At 35.7% G+C, this 22488-nt stretch overlaps 2 protein-coding genes across 9 annotated transcripts in view; one reads left to right on the top strand and one right to left on the bottom strand.

Moving 5' to 3' along the window:
- The window catches only part of slc44a5b (solute carrier family 44 member 5b), a 38610-nt gene extending 21617 nt beyond the window's left edge, over positions 1-16993 (top strand). For 2 of the 8 annotated variants that reach the window (XM_084086386.1, XM_084086385.1), the window contains exons 8-23: positions 731-854; positions 2529-2561; positions 5153-5236; positions 5323-5435; positions 6719-6850; positions 7007-7106; positions 7236-7328; positions 7545-7632; positions 7740-8002; positions 8117-8211; positions 9956-10059; positions 10251-10324; positions 10756-10826; positions 11019-11107; positions 12133-12217; positions 15656-16993. In XM_084086386.1, the coding sequence (XP_083942512.1) occupies positions 731-854; positions 2529-2561; positions 5153-5236; positions 5323-5435; positions 6719-6850; positions 7007-7106; positions 7236-7328; positions 7545-7632; positions 7740-8002; positions 8117-8211; positions 9956-10059; positions 10251-10324; positions 10756-10826; positions 11019-11107; positions 12133-12217; positions 15656-15777 (1670 nt within the window). In that variant the 3' untranslated portion in view covers positions 15778-16993. Of the gene's footprint in view, positions 1-730; positions 855-2528; positions 2562-5152; positions 5237-5322; positions 5436-6718; positions 6851-7006; positions 7107-7235; positions 7329-7544; positions 7633-7739; positions 8003-8116; positions 8212-9955; positions 10060-10250; positions 10325-10755; positions 10827-11018; positions 11108-12132; positions 12218-12550; positions 13524-15655 lie in introns of those variants that run through there. The other 6 variants (XM_084086388.1, XM_084086387.1, XM_084086390.1 and 3 more) reach the window with 3 other exon arrangements.
- Positions 16994-17027: 34 nt separating this feature from the next.
- Positions 17028-21427, bottom strand: LOC311098528 (LIM/homeobox protein Lhx8; the record flags this gene model as incomplete). The annotated part of the gene is made up of 8 exons (XM_084138759.1): positions 17028-17230; positions 18049-18214; positions 18373-18468; positions 18623-18687; positions 19821-20041; positions 20136-20257; positions 20360-20500; positions 21260-21427. The coding sequence occupies 8 exons, from the start codon at positions 21425-21427 to the stop codon at positions 17154-17156; spliced, it is 1056 nt and encodes a 351-aa protein (XP_083994885.1). The 3' UTR covers positions 17028-17153.
- Positions 21428-22488: the final 1061 nt, after the last annotated feature.

Below are 22488 nucleotides of genomic sequence, written 5' to 3'. Positions count from 1 at the left end.
GATCTCGCGGCTGACACCCGGACCCTGGATTTAGGCACGACGTGACCCTCCAAGGTCACATAACTGTGTTTCTAGGCGCCAGCATTCCATCGCCCCAAGGTGCCAGTTGTTCACCCCACCAATACTGAGCTGTAACACAGAATATTAGCATACACACACACAGATACACAGGATACACAGCTTCTTCAAGGTTGAAGTTGTTCGAGCCATAACTATAAACAGGAAAGTTTCCCAAAACATACAGATAACATGTTCTTTCTTTCAGAGGTTCAGACAATATTCACCATTATTTTCTAGTGTTTGAATATAGAAAAGTAAAGTAAATGCTTTAACTAAGAAGTGGGCATATAGGTGACAGGCGGAAGTGACCCCAGTTGGGACCCCAGAAGTGACACTGTTGGGTGCCTCTCTCAAAAACATGGAAAGAGCACATTCCGTTATAATAATAATAAAAATAATAATTTGTTACATTTATATAGCGCTTTTCTGGGTACTCAAAGCGCTTTACATGGAAGGGGGAATCTCCTCAACCGACATTAAACAGACATATCATTTTTGAAGAAGTCATTCAAATCATTTAATATTTAGAAGAATAAATATTGATTAATACATTGATTATACATCACTCAAAAGTTAAACATTGAAGCGGCAGTGAATTCCAATATCCACCCCTTTCAATATAAATACTTAGAGGGATTTTAATTTAGCTTTATTCTTTACTTTCTATCAGTTCTCCAGAGGTGCTTTCCCGATTTCATCACCAGAAACGGGACGTTAACTGTTGCCAACCAAACAAGCTTCAAAGATGGACATGGTAAAACCAGAAGTGTCATCGATCTGAGAGCAGCGGCAAAGTAAGTTTCACTTATTAAGAGTGTTCAGCATCACTCATTAAAGGCTATAGCCTTCTACTAGCCTGTTTAATAGCTATTGGACTGATGCTGCACTGTCTGTCTGGCTACAAAATTGCTCTTATTTGGTGTAACATGAGTAGGAAGACTAGTCAGGCATGTCAAAACAGCCATGCTGTGACATATGAGCTTAGTTTAGTTTCTACAGTATTTCTCAAATATCCACCCTAAATTACACGCACCATTCTGTTGTCAAATAGTGTTATACAATGACTGCTAAACTATATCATTTACCTACGTTGTCATATTACATATTTAACTGTGCTAGTTTTATATGTCTCATATCTCTCCGTGGTCTCCTTCTCACATACTCAACTTTTTATATCTATTTATGTATTTATTTGGTTAAGTAGCTGTGTTACAAGTGGGATAATATACAGCTAGTTGGTCATTAACACAAAATAAACCCCTTCACTTTACTTCAGGGTCCTAATCACCCTGTTAGGGTTTATACGAGTCAGATTTTAAGTGAGTGTACACTACTGTTCAAAAGTTTGGGGTCTGTGAGATTTTTTTTATTTTTTTGAAAGTTTTTATTTTTTATTTTTTGCCCAAGGCTACATTTATTTAGTCAAAAATACTGTATAAATATTGGTATATTGTTAAAAATGTGTAAATTTAAATAACTATTTTCTATTTTATTGTGCGTGTGTGTGCGCGCGCGTGTGTGTGTGTGTGATATTTATAAGCTGAATTTTCAGCTGTCATTACTCCAGGTGTCACATGATCCTTCAGAAATCATTCTAATATGCTGATTTGGTGCTAAAGAAACATTTCTTTTTATTATCAATGTTGAAAACAGTTGTGCTGCTTGCTTTATATTTTTGTAGAAACAATTATACATTTCCCCCAGTGTTTTTTCTGGATTCTATTTCAAATAAATGCTGTATGAAAGGTAATTAATCATCTTTCATACAGCATTTATTTGAAATAGAATCCTGAAAAAACATTGTGGGAAATGTATAACTGTCTTTCAAAAAAAAAAAAGTACTGACCCCAAACTTTTGAATGGAAGTGTATGTTTAATATTGCATCTTGATATTAAAAATATCTGCTTTTGACTCGGTAGATACAGCAGGTAAACAAATAATACAGTTATTTTTAACATTTGTTCCTAAATATACTGTCTTTCCATCCAGGCAAGAGAGGACAGTTTTATCTGGGTATGACATTAGGCCTTACAAAGGTCAGAGAGAATCTGGCCTTTTAAGCCACGCAAATAAGTCAAGCTGTGCATGTTTGCATGAGTTTGCTCCTGCCATAATAGCACTTATGTAAATGCCTGGGGTGAAAGGTCACATGGGGTACATTCTTAATTTAGCAGGCAGGTTTCTTATAACTAATAGACATTGTTTACACAGGACGTGTTCTTACGTCTTCAGCCATTGCATTGCATCTTTCTACATGGTAAAATTTGTTAAAAGATTTCCATCTAGCTGTTTTTGAATGCAAGACTGTGCCTTGTGTAAACAGGCTTTGGCCAATTATACTTTTGGATTGAGTTTCGCTCACAATAATCTGCTGATGCTTTTTACAACTCTTTACCTGAATTAAAACATCCAAGGTTTTTTCTTCCTGTGTGTCTTTTGTAACATGCTCAATGCTTCTTTTTTGTAGCAAAGTCACGGCCATGCAGCAAGGAACAGAAAGGTCTTAATTTCTTGTCAGCTTTGAAACTTGACCTTGTCCTTCGCTTATCTACAAACTAACCTCCCTCATCACACATTCTGCCCCTGCAGCATCTCAAAGAATCTGTAGAACAGAAAAAACACATCTGTTTTTTTCCCCTCATCAGAACTGAGGTCACTGACAAAATCCCACTGCCTTTCAGATGCCTGTCTGCTGAAAGAGCATTTAAGAATATAATGGCAAATGTAAGGAAGATCGTTTTGCACAGGAACCAGGTTGATCATGTTTTTTGCCATGCAAAATTGAGCGTAGGAGTTTGAAATGCAGATGACGCTGTTAAAATCTCTTCCATTCACCAACAGCTTCTCTGCTCTAGAGAAACACACTTTTCTTTAGCATTACTTGGAGAACTTCATCTCTGTTTTCCAGTGTTTGGAAGTAACTAACTAAACCTAACTGTATTTTTCAGTATCATGACAGTAGTTACAGTTTTCACTTTTTCCAGCAAGTAGTGGTATAACATGACAAAATGCTTCTTCTTTTTTCCGAATGAACTTTCACACTCTCTCATATGAATCTTTCACATGATTTTTTGAGTCCATGTGCAGATGTATTTTTTTGTAGCAATATACAGTTGTTGTTTTTTTTTGTTTTTTTACAATTATACAGCATAGCTACCTAGCTAGCTAAGTGTAGACAACTGCATTTTTTTAAGTAGCTTTAATGTAGTTTAACTAAACTACTTTAAATTTAGAAGCTTGTAGCTTTACAAGCAAATTGCTTGCACAACACTGCTGCTCTCTGTTGTGGCAAAAATTTCTATTAACCCCTCATCACTGCGTAAGAGACACTCTGAATCCAGTTGTCTTTTAAAAAGTATTTATTCTTGCAAGAAGGCCCAGTCGCCACATAGAAGTTACACTACATGGTGAGTGAGACACAGACAGGAAGAGCTGGGCACACTTTATACTCATTTCAAGGTCTTCTTCAGCAGGGCTTCTTTCCGCTCCGCGTTCCACAGATAATGGACCCATTGCTGCTAGCTTGATTTATCGCTAGCTGACCCTTAAGCCCCCCCACACTAGATGATCTCTGACCTCAGAGGTCCCTGCCCAGCCATTCCCCGAGTGTCTCGCTCCTGCACTCCAGGAGCCGGTTGCATAAAAATAGCCCTTATGTTAAGACTGTGTCTTAAGTACTAGTATGACCATCTAGCGTTGAGTCAAGGGACAATCAGTATTACTTTCTAGTATCAAATTAGACTAATCTACGTTTTTATATAACTGACTTAAAACAGTTATGAACAGTCGTAAAGAAAAAAATGTGATGACTAAGTTGTAAGACTAGTCTTAACCATTTATGCAACCGGCCCCAGGTGTATAAACATACATACATTTCAGAGACGTTCCCCGTTCCCACACCACACTACAAATGATAAAAACATATGACATTCCTTTGTAATATCTACTGAAAATCAATGAAAATCAAATTTTTCCATTGCATGTCCTTTTCAAAAACACCTCACTTCTGTACAAATCAATGAGCATCACATAACTGTATGAAATATTCATGTAACTAGCTTACAGGTAATAAAATCAAATCCATTGAATACACTACCATTCAAAAGTTTGGTTCGACTTTTTTGAAAGAATGTTCTTATGGTCACCAAGGCTGCATTTATTTGATTAAAATACAGTAAAAACGGTAATATTGTGAAATTTTAGTACAATTTAAAATAACTGTTTTCTATTTGAATATATTTTCAAATGTAATTCATTCCTGTGATGGCAAAGCAAAATTTTCAGCATCATTAATCCAGTCTTTAGTGTCACATGATCTTTCAAAAATCATTATAATATGCTGAATTAGTGCACAGTTGTGTTAAAAACAGTTGTGCTGCTTAATATTCTTTTTTTGTGTGTGTGTGGAAAATGTGATCCTTTTTTAGGATTCTTTGATGAATAGAAAGTTCAAAAGAACAGCATTTATTTGAAATAGAAATGTTCCTGTATATACATTATACTGTAAATGTATTTACCGTCACATTTGATCAGTTTAATCCATCCTGAATTAAAGTATTAATTTTTTTTTTTTTTTTTACAAAAAAAAAGAAACGTATGAACGGTAGTGTATATACCATTATACAAATACTTCTTCACCATAGACTTACATAGACTGTGCTTTATTAATTTGTATTTTGACCTGAATGATAACGAGACTGTGATGGTTAGAAATAAAGTCTGGAGACAAAAAAAAAATCTGTAAAAGATGGAGAAAAAGAGATGTGACCAATGACCTTTTTTAGACCGAACGGCTGATTGCTCAGACTGTACTTCTGCCCCTCACAGCATCATTTTCAGTTGTGTCAGATACAATTAACAAAGTCTTAACCCTAGTCCTCCACTGTGCATGAAAAAAACATGGCTTTTTTCATGAATGGAGAGCAATAGAACAAAACTGATGTCTTCTTACACTGGTAACACTTGTGTGAAACATCCACCTGATCACTGTTGATCTGTAGTGTGTCATTGCTTCTTAGTCCTCATATACTGCTCTGTACAGTTAAATGTGCAGTTTGTATTGTTTTTGATAGTTTTCTTGCTCTTTTACAGTGGCATCACCAGCCTGTTGGATGCAAAGGAGGTCGGCACCAAGATCTTTGAGGATTACGCCAGCTCGTGGTTTTGGATCCTAATGTATGTATCACATTAGTGTTTAACCTTTAAACTAAATACAATAGATCAATATGTTGTTGCTGATCTGTTTTTATGGGTGTTTTCAGTGGTTTGGTGATTAGCATGCTGGTCAGTCTGATCTTTATTCTGCTGCTGAGGTTCACCGCTGGCGTTCTCTTCTGGATGGTCATCTTCGGGGCCATCGCGGCTGTGGGCTATGGTTGGTAATGACTACAGAACCCCATAGACCAAAACTCAAAACTAAACTGTCATAAACTAGACTTCAATGTTTTACAATAATCTCTTAAAGGGATCACTCTCTTGACTGTCGTTCTTCAGTGGAACTCAACAGAAAATCACTCTTTTAAAACTCCTTTTTGTCTTCTTTTGAGTCAGATCTTTTCAGTGAATCAAATGATCCAGTTCGAATCGTTCGTGAATCGGACTGATCTGGTTTTCTTATGAACTCTCAGGATTAGTTCACCCAAAATTTTTAAATCTGCCATCAATAACTCACCCTCATTTTGTTCTGAGAGATTTCTGTCCCTCCATTGAAAGTCTATTGACCCCAAACTCTGATGCTTCAAAACATTCATAAAGAAATTGTAAACCTAATCTTGGAAGAAACACAGACACTATATGATGAACCAATTAAATTAGATTTTATTCACATTAAAAAAATGTAAATTAGTGAATATACATAGTGCACCATATTTAAATATGGTAAAGGAAAGCTCATGCATTGACTTCGAGAACCAATGAGGTTGTTGTGGCAAAAATTCTATTAAATCATCATCACTGCGTAAGAGACACTCTGAATCAAATAGTCTTTTAAAAAGTATTTATTCTTGCAAGAATAGGCCCAGTCAAGTGAGTGAGACACAGACAGGAAGACAGGAGCAGCCTTTATACTAATTTCAAGGCCTTCTGCATTCTTCAGATAAAGGACCCATAACGTTAACTCTCGCATGTCACCAGCACGTTTGAGCTTCCGCAAGAACCAATGAGGTTTGTTCTTGCACATCAAGCAAGTATGGTTGAGCTTCTGTTTATGTGCTCTGATTAATGTTTATATGTGAATAAATGCCTAAAATCAATCTGTTCTTCATATAAAGAGAGTGTTATAGCAATGCTTATTGCTCTAAGCATTATTTTAGCATTGCTACAATGTCTCTTCAGAAGACTTGGATTAAACCGCTCGATTTGTATGGATTTATTTTATGATCTCTTTATGACCGTTTTGAGCGTCAGAGTTTGGTGTCGATAGACTTTCAGTGGAGAGACAGAAATCTCTCAGATTTCATTAAAGAAATCTTAATATGTCTTCCAAAGTTGAACATAAGTCTTATGGGTTTATAAAGACATGAGGGTGAGTAATTGACAACATAATTTTTGTTGTTGTTGTTGAACTATCCCTTTAACACTAAATGATTTGTTAGATAAGTTGGTTTTTGAATTTCTCTACACTGAGTTCACCCACTGTGTCCTGACTGTCACTTACAGGAATATGGCATTGTTACTGGGAGTACAGTTCACTCAAGGGAAAGCCGGACTCTGATATGACCATCTCAGACATTGGATTCCAGACTGACTTCCGGGTTTACCTGCAGCTGAGTCAGACCTGGCTCATATTCAGTGAGATTTATTCAGTTATTCCAGTCTATGAGTGTTTGTAGTGCAGTTTAAATCAAATAATAAATCTCAAACCAAGCAAACCTGCACTGTCAAGTTGATAAGGGTTATGAAAAGTTCAGTTTGATGGAAAAATGACAGCTTGATAATGTACCGCAGTGATCTCCTTGGCTGTCATTGAAGCTATCATCATCTTAGTGCTGATATTCCTGCGGAACAGAGTTCGTATTGCCATCGCTCTACTGAAGGAGGGCAGCAAGTTAGTTTCCTTCTCTTTTTTTGTTTAATGCTGGTGCATGTAAATGGAAAGAATAGAAAAACACATGAAACAAAGCTGTCAAATGTTGTTGTTTTTTTTATTTTTTTCACGTCTCTCTCGTTCCTACAGGGCGATTGGCTGCATTATGTCGACACTTTTCTATCCCATCATCACCTTTCTGCTGCTGGCTCTCTGCATCGCATACTGGGCCGTTACAGCTGTGTATCCAAATCTCAATTTAATTGAATGCTGGATTAAAATTTATATATGCATATACTAATCTTGCATATATTAAAATGTATGTATGCATGATTTTGGGGTGAGACTGATTTGTGTGAGCAATTTTTATTTTAGCAGTTCCATTTGCTGGAACAGAAATGACACACTTCAGCTTTAACTAGTTTGTGTTTTAGTCTCCTTAACCATAACTTCTTTCAGGTTCCTGGCATCCTCTGGCGATGCAGTATATAAAGTAATGTCAACACTACCCGACTGCAAGTATACCAATCTGACCTGTGACCTAGAGGTAAGCACTAAACCTACTGTAAACTGTGATTACCTACTCAACTGTGATTGAGTACTGAGTCCATTTATCTAGTAAATGTATCATATTGGTGATTGTTTGTGTTTCAGACCTTCAGTCAATCAAACGTGACTAAACTGTGTCCGGGCTCCCAGTGCACGTTTGCTTTTTACGGTGGGGAGAGTTTGTACCACCGTTATATCTTTGTTCTTCAGCTTTGCAATTTACTGGTCTTCCTCTGGCTGGTGAATTTCACCATCGCTCTGGGCCAGTGCACCCTCGCTGGAGCTTTTGCCTCATATTACTGGGCCTTGAGGAAGCCAGAAGACATCCCACCTTGCCCCTTGGCTTCATCATTTGGCAGGGCTTTAAGGTATGCTGCCATCAGTGCTTTTAAAGCTGGTAGGCGATTGATTATGTCTGTGAGTGGAGGGCTGTTGGACTGAAATTAAATGTTCACTATAATCACATTTCAATGCTATTCCAGGTATCACACAGGCTCTCTTGCATTTGGAGCTTTGATTCTGTCCATCGTACAGTTCATCAGGATTATTCTGGAATATCTCGACCACAAACTGAAAGGTATAATATTACATTAAAATTAGGGCTGTCAAAAGATTAATCGCGATTAATCGCATCCAAAATAAAAGTTTGTGTTTAAATAATATATGTGTGTGTACTGTGTATAATTAAATTTATATCTAGAAATACACACACATGCATGTATATATTTAAGAAAAATGTGTTATTTATATATAAAAAAAATATATTTATATATAATATAAATTATATATAAATATATACAGTATATGTATGCAAATATTTCTTAAATATATACATGCATGTGTGTGTATTTATATATACAAAATAATTATACACAGTACACACACATATATTATTTAAACACAAACTTTTATTTTGGATGCGATTAATCGTGATTAATCTTTTGACAGCCCTAATTAAAATGTATAGGGTGTGTTTACACTTGGCAGTTTTGGTTTGCTTTAGACTAACTCTAGTGTGATTGCTCTATTAGTGCGGTTCATTTGAATAAGTGTAAACGCTGCCATCCGTACCCTGGTGCGCATCAAACAAGCGGACCGAGACTGCTGAAAAGATGGGTCTCGGCCCGCTTCCAAACGAACTCTGGTGTGGTTCGACTGAAATATGAACGTAATACGGACCAAAGACATGTAATCGAACCAAAAACAGGAAGATGAGACCCTAAAAAGGACAGAATGCTCATGCATACCTGTTTTTTTCTCTCGTCATAGTCGCTTAGTCTCCTCGCAGCAGATCTTCGTTTGTGTGTGACGGAGGGATTCCTGCCGCTGTTTAGACTCCTTTACACATTTTATAAGCTCTTCACGAGTTCTCAGCTGGTCAAAATACCATCATAATGTAGGCTATGTACATACAACAAGCACATTTATCCTAGCACACAGCATTGTTATAGATGTTTGGTAAGTTACGTCTCAAAATAGGCAATACATCATAAGAAGCTGACCAATCAGGTTGTGAACGTATCCCTGTGGCTTTAGGTTTGGTATCTTAAGGTTTGCTGATAAAAATGCCAATCTGAACGCTAAGCGGACCAGGACTAAATGTTTTTTTTTGGTCTGGATCAAACAAACCAAACTACAAGTGTGAACTCACCCTCAGAATTTTGATTGTAACTGGTTCACTGACTTAGAAATTCATCATTTAGAAATGTTCAAAGATGTTTTAAAATGTTGTAAAAAAAAAAAAAAAAAACTACACTACTGTTCAAAAGTTTGGGGTCAATACAATTTTAAATGAAAGAAATTAATACATTTATTCACAAGTAATGCATTAAGCATTAAGTAATTAATCAAAAGTAAAAACATTTCTATTTTTTTTTTTTTTTTAAGTTGTTTTACACGTAGTATTCATCAAAGAATCCTGAAAAAATATGTAACATGATTTCCAAAAAAATTTACACAGCACAACTGTTTTCAACATTGAAAATTATAAGAAATGTTTCTTGAGCACCAAATCAGTATATTAGAATGATTTTTGAATGATCATGTGACACTGAAGACTGGATTAATGATGCTGAAAATTCAGCTTTACATCACAGGAATGAATTACATGTTAAAATGTATTCAAATAGAAAACATTTATATAAATTGTACTAATATTTCATAATATGACTGTTTTACTGCAAATACAGCCTTGGTGAGCATACAAGACTTCTTTTATAAAAATTTAAAAAATCTTATGACCCTGAACTTTTGAACGGTAGACTGTATCATTATAGAATACGTTATGAATGATGCTGATCTTCCTTCTGTCTTTGTCTCAGGTGCTCACAATGCATGTGCACGCTTCCTGCTGTGCTGCCTCAAATGCTGTTTCTGGTGCCTTGAGCACTTCATTAAATTCATGAACAGGAATGCTTACATTATGGTGAGTCACCCCACTTTTTCAAGGTACAGGCATTTCATAACTTTATTCTATATATATATATATATATATATATATATATATATATTACTATATAACCGCAAAGAAAAGAAAGGCAATGTCAAACCTGAGTTGTGGAGACAGACCGACTGATAGATCTGTCGTTTATGGTTGCTTCTCCTTTTATTCCTCAGATTTCAATATATGGGAAGAATTTCTGTGCCTCAGCGCAAGACGCTTTCTTCCTGTTAATGAGGAACGTTATGAGGTAAGACTCTGCACAGCTGAGACATTTATAATGTCATTGTCAAGGTGTAAAGCTGCAAGGACTTTCTCTTACACACACTTGTGCAATAATTTGTTTCAGTTATTGTGACATTTCCAAGATGTTATTGTTGATGTGATTTATTTTTTTCTTGCTACAGTGTTGTCAAAGGATAATCATTCAAATTTTACTAAATTCTGCCTCCATATCATAAAAGAAAGCATAATTGTGAAGCATAATTTCAACAATATTCAATTAAATTAGTCAGACATCGAAAAAAAATTGTCACACAACTCGTATTCAGATAAAAAATAATCAATTAAATTGTGAATTGTTTAAATATTCCATATAATTAGTTATCTAATTTATGTAACATTACTAAGACTGAATGCAACTATATACAGAATCTGTTTATTGTGGGTTTTTTTGTCTAGAGTTGCTGTTCTGGACAAGGTGACTGACTTCCTGCTGTTTTTGGGCAAACTGCTGATCTCAGGGAGTGTGGGTGAGTCGACGTTCATCTGTGTCATACATACAGACGGGGAAACATTAAGACTAATAGAGGCTGAGGGCTTTAAACAAACGCACACAGACACTGCATAGACCTAATGCCTACATACACGCATAAATGAAACGATGTCAGTCACATTGTTTGCAGGCTCTTTTTGTTTGCTGATGTTTTGAATGTTTTTTGCAGGTGTCCTTGCATTCTTCTTCTTCACCCGCCAAATACCAGTAATCCAGGAAGAGGTGCCATCATTAAATTATTATTGGGTCCCTCTACTGGTGAGTGAAAGCGTTACAGCTTGCTTATGTTAAATAATGCTTTTATTTGATGTTAAAATGATTTTAAATATTAATAGAGGAATATATGTTAAAAAAAAAATTTAAAAAAAAATATATATATATATATATATATATATATATATATATATATATATATATATATATATATATATATATATATATATATATATATATATATATATATATATATATATATATATATATATATATATATATATATATAATTTTTTTTTCTTTTTTTCTTCTTTTTTTTTAGTATGCACTGCCCAGCCAAAAAAGTCACTGTTTGGATTTAAATAGGCAAATGCTTTAGAGTCTATGATTGGATCCTTATTGCAGTGATTATTATGTTTCTAGCATGTTATATTTTTGGCAACAATTCTTCTAACCCTAATTGATGGAGTGTGTAGCTTTTCATTTCTTAAACAACCATGTAGGATGACACATCATGGCCATATTCCAGGAGGACAATGTCAAGATTCATCAAGCTCAAAAAATTATGAAAGAATTGTTGGGAGGGAGCATGAAGAATCATTTTTACACATGAATTGGCACCTCTGAGTCCAGACCTTAAATTCATTGAAAGTCTTTGGGATGTGCTGGAGGAGACTTTACAGAGTGCTTGACTCTAGCATTGACACAATACAAGATCTTGACCAAAAAAGTATGCACCTCTTGATAGAAATAAATGTTGTTGTGATATTTCCATCAAGAGGTGCATACATTTTTGGTCAAGATCTTTTGTTAGTTTATTAATAAACACATTTATTTAAAAAAAAAAACTTCTCATCGACCAAGAGGGTATGGGAACCCTCACCTATAAAGACGGCATGAAACGAAATTTATGATGACCTTTTCTTCCATATTGTGACGTGTATATACAAGTGAAACAGTCGAACAAGAACAAATGGAGGGCGTGTCTTGATTTTGTCCATCGGAAAATACTTTTTCATTTTGATTTCATTGTGACTAATTTCTCTTGTAATCTTTTTTTCCATCCACAGACTGTGATATTTGGATCCTATATGATTGCACACGGATTCTTTAACGTCTATGCCATGTGTGTAGATACATTGTTCCTCTGCTTCTGTAAGTACACCTTATTAAATCTGCAACATTCCCATACTGGTATGTGCGTTTGGTAACAAGTTCTGAACATCATGATGTTTTCAACTTAAATACACACCCACTGGTCTTCCTTTATTTTCCTCTTCTTTTTCTGTGCTTGACTTTTATCTTTTCTGTTTGTTTATAATACTAATGTGATCTTTATGTCTTTTATTCTTTTCACATCTTCTTAAACTGCAAGACTACTCACTAACTCTTTCTTATTTCTTTTACCCCTTTTTCCTTGCAACACTGTGTCTTTCCTCCTTCACTCTTCCATTCTTCCGTCGTCTGATTTGCCGGGACACCCTTCAGGTGAAGATCTTGAAAGGAACGATGGCAGTCCTTCCAAACCGTATTACATGCCTCAAGGCCTGCACAGGATACTTAACAAAAATGATCAAGCAGGCAAAAAGTATGCTGTGTCCTGAAACTGTTACCTCAGTGGGACGTGAAGAACTGCGGTAGTACTGTAGCACGCTGCATCTCTCCACGGCAGAGCAAGGCATTCTGGGATATGGAATCAGGAGCCGATAGCATTTATAGAAGCGATCTCCTCTCTGCATTCTCTGCTGATACTGACTGGCTCTTGCTGTACTTTTTTTCTATACTTTTTCCCTTCCATTTCTTTTTGCTGATATTCTGTCCATCATTGCCTTACACATTGTTTGTCTTCTGGAGCAAAGTAACTGAATTAAAGTCTGATGATATTCTGGTAGCGAATTATGAAAGCAGGCTATTCTATATATTTATTCTCTAATGAGAAAAGATCTTGTATCTTGCAGTATCCTTCTCTTTCTATACAACCCTTTGTTTTCATGTCATTTCTGGTTTATAAGCTCATGCAGTACATAGGATGTGCGTGTGGATGGATTGATTCTCAGTCCATGTGCCACATGATTTTAATATTAACTTTATCATAATCTAATGGCAAATGTTATTGTATTGGAGGATTCATAATAGATACAGTGTATATTCACTTTTAACCATGTTTTGATATAATCTATGAATTTCCAGGTGTTCTGATGGCAGTATTTAGTAAATGTGCCTAGTTTAAAAGGAAGAGTACTGCTCTTCTTTGGTTTTTTGCAATCAGTCTGAAAGTTTTTCCAGTTCAATTTATAAAAGGAACATAAAAGCCATTTTTGTAATTTTGTAATATGTAGACAGGTTTGATGCTGCATCTACTCTGTGAAGTTCAGTACAAGTTGTCTTTTAATGGGGGAAAGTTTTGTAAAAATACAATGTTTTTTTTTTTTCAATTAGAATAAAGCTGAACTAAATATTATTATTGTTTTGAATACTTTTTTTTACAGTATGCCGACAAATATTAACTATTTATTTGTATGATACAGCTGCAAATAAGTATTTGAACACCTGAGAAAATCAATGTTAATATTTGGTACAGTAGCCTTTGTTTGCAATTACAGAGGTCAAACGTTTCCTGTAGTTTTTCACCAGGTTTGCACACACTGCAGGAGGGATTTTGACCCACTCCTCCACACAGATCTTCTCTAGATCAGTCAGGTTTCTGGGCTGTCGCTGAGAAACACGGAGTTTGAGCTCCCTCCAAAGATTCTCTATTGGGTTTAGGTCTGGAGACTGGCTAGGCCACGCCAGAACCTTGATATGCTTCTTACAGAGCCACTCCTTGGTTATCCTGGCTGTGTGCTTCGGGTCATTGTCATGTTGGAAGACCCAGCCTCGACCCATCTTCAATGCTCTAACTGAGGGAAGGAGGTTGTTCCCCAAAATCTCGCAATACATGGCCCCGGTCATCCTCTCCTTAATACAGTGCAGTCGCCCTGTCCCATGTGCAGAAAAACCCCCCCAAAGCATGATGCTACCACCCCCATGCTTCACAGTAGGGATGGTGTTCTTGGGATGGTACTCATCATTCTTCTTCCTCCAAACACGTTTAGTGGAATTATGACCAAAAAGTTCTATTTTGGTCTCATCTGACCACATGACTTTCTCCCATGACTCCTCTGGATCATCCAAATGGTCATTGGCAAACTTAAGACGGGCCTTGACATGTGCTGGTTTAAGCAGGGGAACCTTCCGTGCCATGCATGATTTCAAACCATGACGTCTTAGTGTATTACCAACAGTAACCTTGGAAACGGTGGTCCCAGCTCTTTTCAGGTCATTGACCAGCTCCTCCCGTGTAGTTCTGGGCTGATTTCTCACCTTTCTTAGGATCATTGAGACCCCACGAGGTGAGATCTTGCATGGAGCCCCAGTCCGAGGGAGATTGACAGTCATGTTTAGCTTCTTCCATTTTCTAATGATTGCTCCAACAGTGGACCTTTTTTCACCAAGCTGCTTGGCAATTTCCCCGTAGCCCTTTCCAGCCTTGTGGAGGTGTACAATTTTGTCTCTAGTGTCTTTGGACAGCTCTTTGGTCTTGGCCATGTTAGTAGTTGGATTCTTACTGATTGTATGTGGTGGACAGGTGTCTTTATGCAGCTAACGACCTCAAACAGGTGCATCTAATTTAGGATAATAAATGGAGTGGAGGTGGACATTTTAAAGGCAGACTAACAGGTCTTTGAGGGTCAGAATTCTAGCTGATAGATAGGTGTTCAAACAATTATTTGCAGCTGTATCATACAAATAAATAGTTAAAAAATCATATATTGTGATTTCTGGATTTTTTTTTTTAGATTATGTCTCTCACAGTGGACATGCACCTACGATGACAATTTCAGACCCCTCCATGATTTCCAAGTGGGAGAACTTGCAAAATAGCAGGGTGTTCAAATACTTATTTTCCTCACTGTATATATATATATATATATATATATATATATATATATATATATATATATATATATATATATATATAATGTATGTGTGTAAATATATTTTTTATATATTATGTATATATTAATATTTTTATATATGAAGGAAGAACAAAACATGGTTAAGGTATTTATCTGAAAAAATTATTTGGCAAAAAAAAAGGGCAAAATACAGCTACAGGTTTATTTTACTATGCAAAAAATGCATAGAAAGACAAAAAGCTCACAAGAATTGTGACTGCATTGACTGCAAAATATTCAGATTTAATTTGTTCTCTCCTGTTTTTGCATTTGTTTATAATTTCTTTGTATGACAGCCCGCAAAATTTGGCATGTTTCATTGCTTTATCGCAAACTAAACAATTATACTATGCAATATGCTTACAAAATCTTTAACACATTTTTAATAATATTTTTATAAACGGTAAAAATTTAAATTTTCCTAGGCCGGACATCACTTTTGTCCACTACTGTATATATACGTTTTCTGATATACAGTATAACTTTCTCCAATTGAGTTTTCCTCGTATCCAAATATCCAGCATTGCCTCTGATTGCAGACAAAATCACATTAACGATTGGTTGGCATTAACGTTGCTTATGCTTCTGTTCTCAGTGCTTGATCTGGAGAAGAACGACGGCTCAGCAAGCCGCCCGTATTACATGGGCGGCAGCCTGCGAGCCATCCTCAACAAGAAGAACCACAAGAGACCAGAGAAAAAGAAAGGCAGAAAATAAAAGCAGCAACCAACAAAAAGGCACTGACATGAAAAACGGACACCGCCGATTGTTATTCTGTTTCCTGACCATCAGCATCCTAAATGGTCATGTCATGTCCGTAGGCAGCTTGTGTTATAAATCTTATTAGAAGCCCAAAAACATAAATACAAGAGTCTTCAAACTGATCTGCATCTTTTTATGTTATCATTATATAAGTAAATATAATTGACAATAAGCATGTAAATCAGCTGAGATTATTTCCTGTTTGTAAGTGTCTATGCATTTTTATAGAATTTAGTGGGGGGGGGGGGTTATTTTGTTTTTTTTTAAACTGATTCTTGTCTTTTATATAACCATTGCATTCTGTTAGCACCCATTTGGGGTGAAACTGCCACTTTTCTCATATTGAGAAAACGACCGGTAACGCATTTAATTGCTTTTCACTAGATGAATTTTCCTCAACTTTTTAAAGTTGCTGTTTGTACTTGCAGTTCAGCTGAAGTGCCTTACTCCAACATGCCGTTAACATCTCTTTTAACCTCAACCACATGTTGATTTGAGCCCTTTTCTGCTGTGCAGAGCTTTAAACTATTTATTCCTTAATTACTGCTCTTATTCATCCTTCCAACTGCATTTCTCATCAGATCGATTGCTCTCTAGCAGCAGGAGGTTACACCCCTCGCTCCTTCAGAGATTTCATTGTGTCCATTCACACTTCATTTTAGCCAAGGACTTGAATTTACGTTAATAACACCTTGATATGAATATGTGTGCAGAATATTGGTAGTTATCTTAGGTGGACTAATTGCTCATATTTTGATGAAGTTATGTGATTTACAAACCATTTGAAGTTTTACCTTCTTTTTTTATACAATGTACACTTTTTTTCTCATCATTTGAAAGGGATGTTTCTTCTAATATTTAAGTCAAAATGTATTCTGTACCATTTTTATGTTAAGAACACATGAATGTGAATGCTAATACAGTGAGTGCATGTGCTGAAATTAAAATCAGCTCTCATAATTCATTTAAATTGCATTATTCTTTAGTTTAACACTTGTCTTATCTTATTAGTATTTAACTTTATTTAATTCTCATTTTTTACAGTGTGGTAAACATTTTTATTATTTTTGTGACTTTATATTGTGCTAATTTACAATGCATAATAACATTGTATGATGTAATCCAAGTGCATGCAAGGATCAATTTGGAAATAAAGTATTTCATATAGACACATGACATCAAGTTATTTTTACTTAAACCGCATGGGATAGGAACAAAATACACATTAATAAATGAAAACATACAAATGAATAAACTTAATACAAAGGTATTAGTGGCATAAATATTGTTATAATAATTGGCACAACATTTACAACTGAATTGTTAAATGCTTAGCTGCTGCTGATCGGTAGATGTGTTGATTGTTGGGACAGTAATGGCTGATAGAGTAGAGATGTTGGTGTGTGAACTGGAGATAAAAGAGAAACAGAGCCATTAACAAAAGCACAAACACACAGGAACAAATGTATGTCATCTTGACACTATACCTTTTCCCAGACATGTTTACAAGTCTTTGAGGTCCAAGTCTTTGCTTCTAAGTCCAAGTCAAGTCTCAAGTCTTTGAGGTCCAAGTCAAGTCTCAAGTCTTTGAGGTCCAAGTCTCAACTCTTTGAGGCCCAAGTCAAGTTTCAAGTTTTTGAGGTCCAAGTCAAGTGTAAGTTTTTTGAGGTCCAAGTCAAGTGTCAAGTTTTTGAGGTCCAAGTCAAGTTTCAAGTTTTTGAGGTCCAAGTCAAGTTTCAGGTTTTTGAGGTCCAAGTCAAGTTTCAAGTTTTTGAGGTCCAAGTCAAGTTTCAGGTTTTTGAGGTCCAAGTCAAGTTTCAGGTTTTTGAGGTCCAAGTCAAGTTTCAGGTTTTTGAGGTCCAAGTCAAGTGTCAAGTCTTTGACCCAATCATTGAATCAGTGAGTTGTTGACTCAAGAACAGCTGCAATTGGATCAGTCTGATTTTCAAATGAATGCGCTTTAAGAACCAATTTGGCAGGTTCATTGGAAATCTGCTCCCTCGTGAATTGAACATCGCGATTGTGTCTCGGATTGGTATTGGGTGGTTTCTTCAGTTTGAAATAAGGAGGAAAGATATGTTTTTGCCTTTCCATTTGCAGTTTTCATCAAATCAGCAAATTCTTCCAGTATTTCTGCTATATCAGAACAGTTTTTCGCACTAAAAACTGATAAAGTACTATTTATAGAGTATTTGGCTGATTGTACTACATTCCCTCAAATCTCACCATCGATGCAGATGCTGTGTAAGGCTGTAAGCATGGATGTGTCTGTATAATGCAGTTCATTTAGGTTGGGAACCGCCCGGAGTGACGACAGACCCCCTGCCGATATTCCTGAATGAGGGGGAGAGATGTTCTTCTTATGACGGGCACGACAGTTTTGAAACCAGACCTGACCAGAAAGAAATCAGAAGAAATTACTTAGACAGCATACGCATTCACTTCTGTTGCTACATACGTTAGCAAATGGTAAACAATGGTAACACTTTTAAGTTACAAATTTATAACAGCTCAATTTAGGCACTTTAGAAATTGCTAAAGAAATGTAACCTGAATGACGCGTCGACTAAGCCCAGTCTGTTCAGCAAGCCTCTGAAGTGTCTGTGCGTCTGGGTTATTATCCTGAGCAAACTGAGCCTGCATAACCTGCATGCCACAAACATGGAAATAGCGTCAGCAGGATCAGAGTCAGTAAGGGAGTGGGAAATCTGTACAAAGTACAACATAGCAGGGATCGATTATTTCTTTCATTGAACTCATTTGGGACACATTGAACAGCGAGAGTGATGATTTAGTTTACCTGTAGCTGGTCAGAAGTGAAACTGGTACGTGCTCTTTTTGACGGCTTTTGGTTTATCTCACAACCTGTAGGCAACGCACCATCAGGACAAATGGTTTTGGAATAATAAAAGGTAAGGCACAGGTGAAATTATATTTTTTCAGACAGAGCATGCTACAAACTAGAAAACAAAACCAGAAGCCCATCTATCAAAACCAAATAACTGTTTGTTTTTTTTCCTAAGATATCTTGGTTTGTATTATTTTTACCCAAACTATGCAAATAATGTTTAGTTTAACCCTGTAAAGCCTGACATGAAATAATAGTCTGAAGAATCAATTTTTTAAATGGAACAGTTTAGAGAACCTTTAGACAAAATCTATAAAAAAGTTTGCATACTGTATGTTGTTGTTTTGTTGTTGAGTGTCTTATTTGTTACATCAGGCTTTCATGGCTCATTGTATGATATATGAGAATACGGAGCTCATGCTTAATTTTTATTCAGAGACCCAAACTGAGCAAAAATATGCGATTTGGTGCAGTTGCTCATATTTATGTGGCCAAATAAGATGAAATTCTTAAATATTGTAATGTAAATCAATTGGATCTTTATAACAGTATAGCAGACTACTTACATGAAATGCATATAAATATCAGTTGTTGTCACTCTGTATCTCCTAATAACATTTCTTAGAAAAATTCTGTTTATTATCAAAACTCAACAACTATTGTGGGGGGCAAAGCATATAATGCAATGCAATACAATGATGATAACGACATATACAAACATTTCTCAAAAGCCTGATGTACAGCATCATATTTGATACTCACGTTTTTAACATGATTTTTCTAAAAATGTTAATCAAGTTAACCTAAGTTGCTTCAGTCCAGCAAGTGTATATATATATATATATATATATATATATATATATATATATATATATATGTATTCTTATGTTCACTTTATAAAAATCAGTAAAGATCTCACAGCAAAAAAGATGTGTACCACAACCTGAAGATGGACTTTTTAAAAAAATTATACTAAAAGGTCTTTAGAATACAGAAGGCATATAGAAGATTGTGTACAACAGTTTTTTCAGCAACATTTTGATCATGTTGATAATTTACAGGCTTTAGAAATGTGCGTATCAAATATAACAGTAGGCTTTATAGGGTTTTAAAGTATGTCCCCTGTATGCATGCAGGACTCTCAACTCACCTTTTTCAGAGGCCCCTTTGAGTTTGTCTAGCATGCTGTCGTAATGGATTCGACACAACAATTTTTGCCCAACCAAAGCAAACTCCTCGCCTGTGGACAGTTGCCTCTTACAGGTGAAGCATGAGAAGCATGCCAGGTGGTAAACGTTTCCCTTCGCCCTGTGTACCCAGTCCGAGGATTGAACCGTTTCCCCACAGCACGAGCAGCATGCCCGATACCTTCTGTCAAACATCCATAATTATGTTTGGATTAGGTTAAATACATACTGAAACATCTTGTAAGCATAAATATTCTTTACATCTTCAGAAGAAATACCTTAAGTAATGTAGTTTGCAGAAGACCTCTCGACCTCTAACATAGCAGGTTGTGTTTCCACTCAGAGTGGTTTGGCACAAACTGCATGAAAGGCATCGCACATGCCAGCACAAGTCATTTACCTGCATTCAATAATTACCAGGTGAAAGAAATTACATTACGTTAGAATTATGCAGCAAAATTGTCAATGAATAAATATTTTAAAGGAAAAAAATCCTTCTCACCTTAAGTAGATACCTGTCTAGGATGTCATTTCTACACCCCGTGCAAACTACTTTGCCTGAGAAAGCATCAGATGCCATTGCTTGGGGTAAAGCAGATGGAGAAGCAGGATCTAATCGGCCATTCACAAGTTCTGATGAAATCTGTAGAAATGGAAATTATATTTTCAAACATACACTATAAAAAAAAAAAATTTGCCTCAACTTTTTAAGTACAATCAACATGGGTGTTTGAGTCATTTCAACTTAAATTGCTTTAGTTAAATCTTGTATAATTTAAGTTTAATAAGAATTAACTTATTTTGATGAGCGTCCGATGTAAAAACATGTTTTCATAACTTATTGATCAGATATTCTTTACAGTGCACAGCTATGTTGGTTCAACACAATTGAAAATTAGATTTAAACTGCACTTGAATGCGCATATCAATTATAGGCTCCTACATATGGTTTAATAGCATTTTCTATAAATATTTCAGTAACAAAAAAATCGCATTTCCGCCGCCAAAAAAATAATAATCGCGTTCGCTTGAGGAGGTGACCATATAGCTACCAAGCTCGTGCCCTTATTATTGGGATGTTAACGTTATACCGGCAAAGCACATGTAGGTTATTATTATTTTATTTAATTTTTTGTAGTTTTCATATCACACGTATATCACAAAACTGTTTTAGAAAAAAAAAAAAAAACATTTTAAAAGTAGCCTATTTATAAGTAAGAGCCAAGGGCGCCAAAATACGGTTTGCGAGAGATGAACCTCAATGGACCAAAACATATATGACCCTCCTCAACAATACATTACAGCTAGTAGCTTATATCACTGACTGAAACGGGTTCATGGTTTATCGATGGCTTCTGGTTATGGTCAAGCAAAATATATATATATATATAAAAATATTTACCATGCAAACGTCGCTTGTAACTTCTCTGCACTTGTTGGTAAAATCCTCACTGCGACCCGTAGACATGACTGTGGTGAATTCGCTCCTGATTTCCAAAGTCCCCATCGAAACAGCCTTTAAATGCACGCGCTCCATCCCATAAACATTACCCAATCTTCTCTTCACCATGACAACCGCAACCAAATTGGCCTGCCAAAACTACATTTAGACTTTAAGAATTTCAGTCATTATTAAAACACGTCCGACTGTTAGAGTAGGCTAATGGTTATCTGTGCATGTATTATGTACTTGAAATCAGCATTAGTGGTTCGGAAACGGTTCACACATAATGCCTTAACCCCACACGTATCAATTACGAATGCCAGTCAAAACCTCTGAAGAATCAGTGGAAGAAGAGAATTGATTTATTTAATAACAGCAATTAAAAGCCACACGTTTGGCACAAACGCTCAACCAGAGCGACCCAAAGGTGAAGAGGTCTCATTAAACTCTTGACACTTAATTGCCGTGATTTCAAGGCGGGTTCTTTTCTTCTTCTAGTATAATTTAGGGGAAATGGCGGAAATATTTCTTCCGAACTGTGCACGGAACACATCACACCGGGACAAAAAAAAAAAAAAAAAATCAATTTATCATTATGACATGTAAAGCGCTTTATTTATTTGTTCATGGTTGATGTTCCAGAATTAAACAAAGGGTTTTGGCCTAAAGCAATTTCCGGGAATTGAAAATGAGCGTTTTAATTTTAATTGTAGCCTAGCTATGCAATTTTAAAGTCTTTTATGCACCAATTGACCGACACTTAGCCTATGTGCCGCAAAACCTACACAGTTTATAGGATGTTTTAAAATATGTTCTTACTTTATATTAATAGGATACTTAATGATTTAAAGGACAATAATGTAAAATAATAATAATATAATATATAGGCTAATATGTTCGAAGGCCTAATGAGGACTAGGCTTATCTGTTCGTTAGTCCAATAGGCCTACTCTAGCTACTTTTAAGGCCTAGTCTATAAAAGTGTATTGCTGAAATTTGGTTAAAATTAATAAAAAGAGACGTCTCTTTTTATTAATTTTAACCAAATTTCATCAATTGTGTCTAATGACTGATATCTATTTACTTAATCGTGTAGTAGGCGTTTAAACATGAAAACTATAATAATAATACATATTTTTAAATATACTAACTTGTAACTGTAGCCTAGCCTACTAATGCTGTGAGTT

The sequence above is a fragment of the Abramis brama genome (assembly GCF_963993115.1).
Source record: "Abramis brama genome assembly, chromosome: 16".
Taxonomy (NCBI): Eukaryota; Metazoa; Chordata; class Actinopteri; order Cypriniformes; family Leuciscidae; genus Abramis; species Abramis brama.
This window is presented reverse-complemented; position numbering and strand designations above follow the sequence as displayed.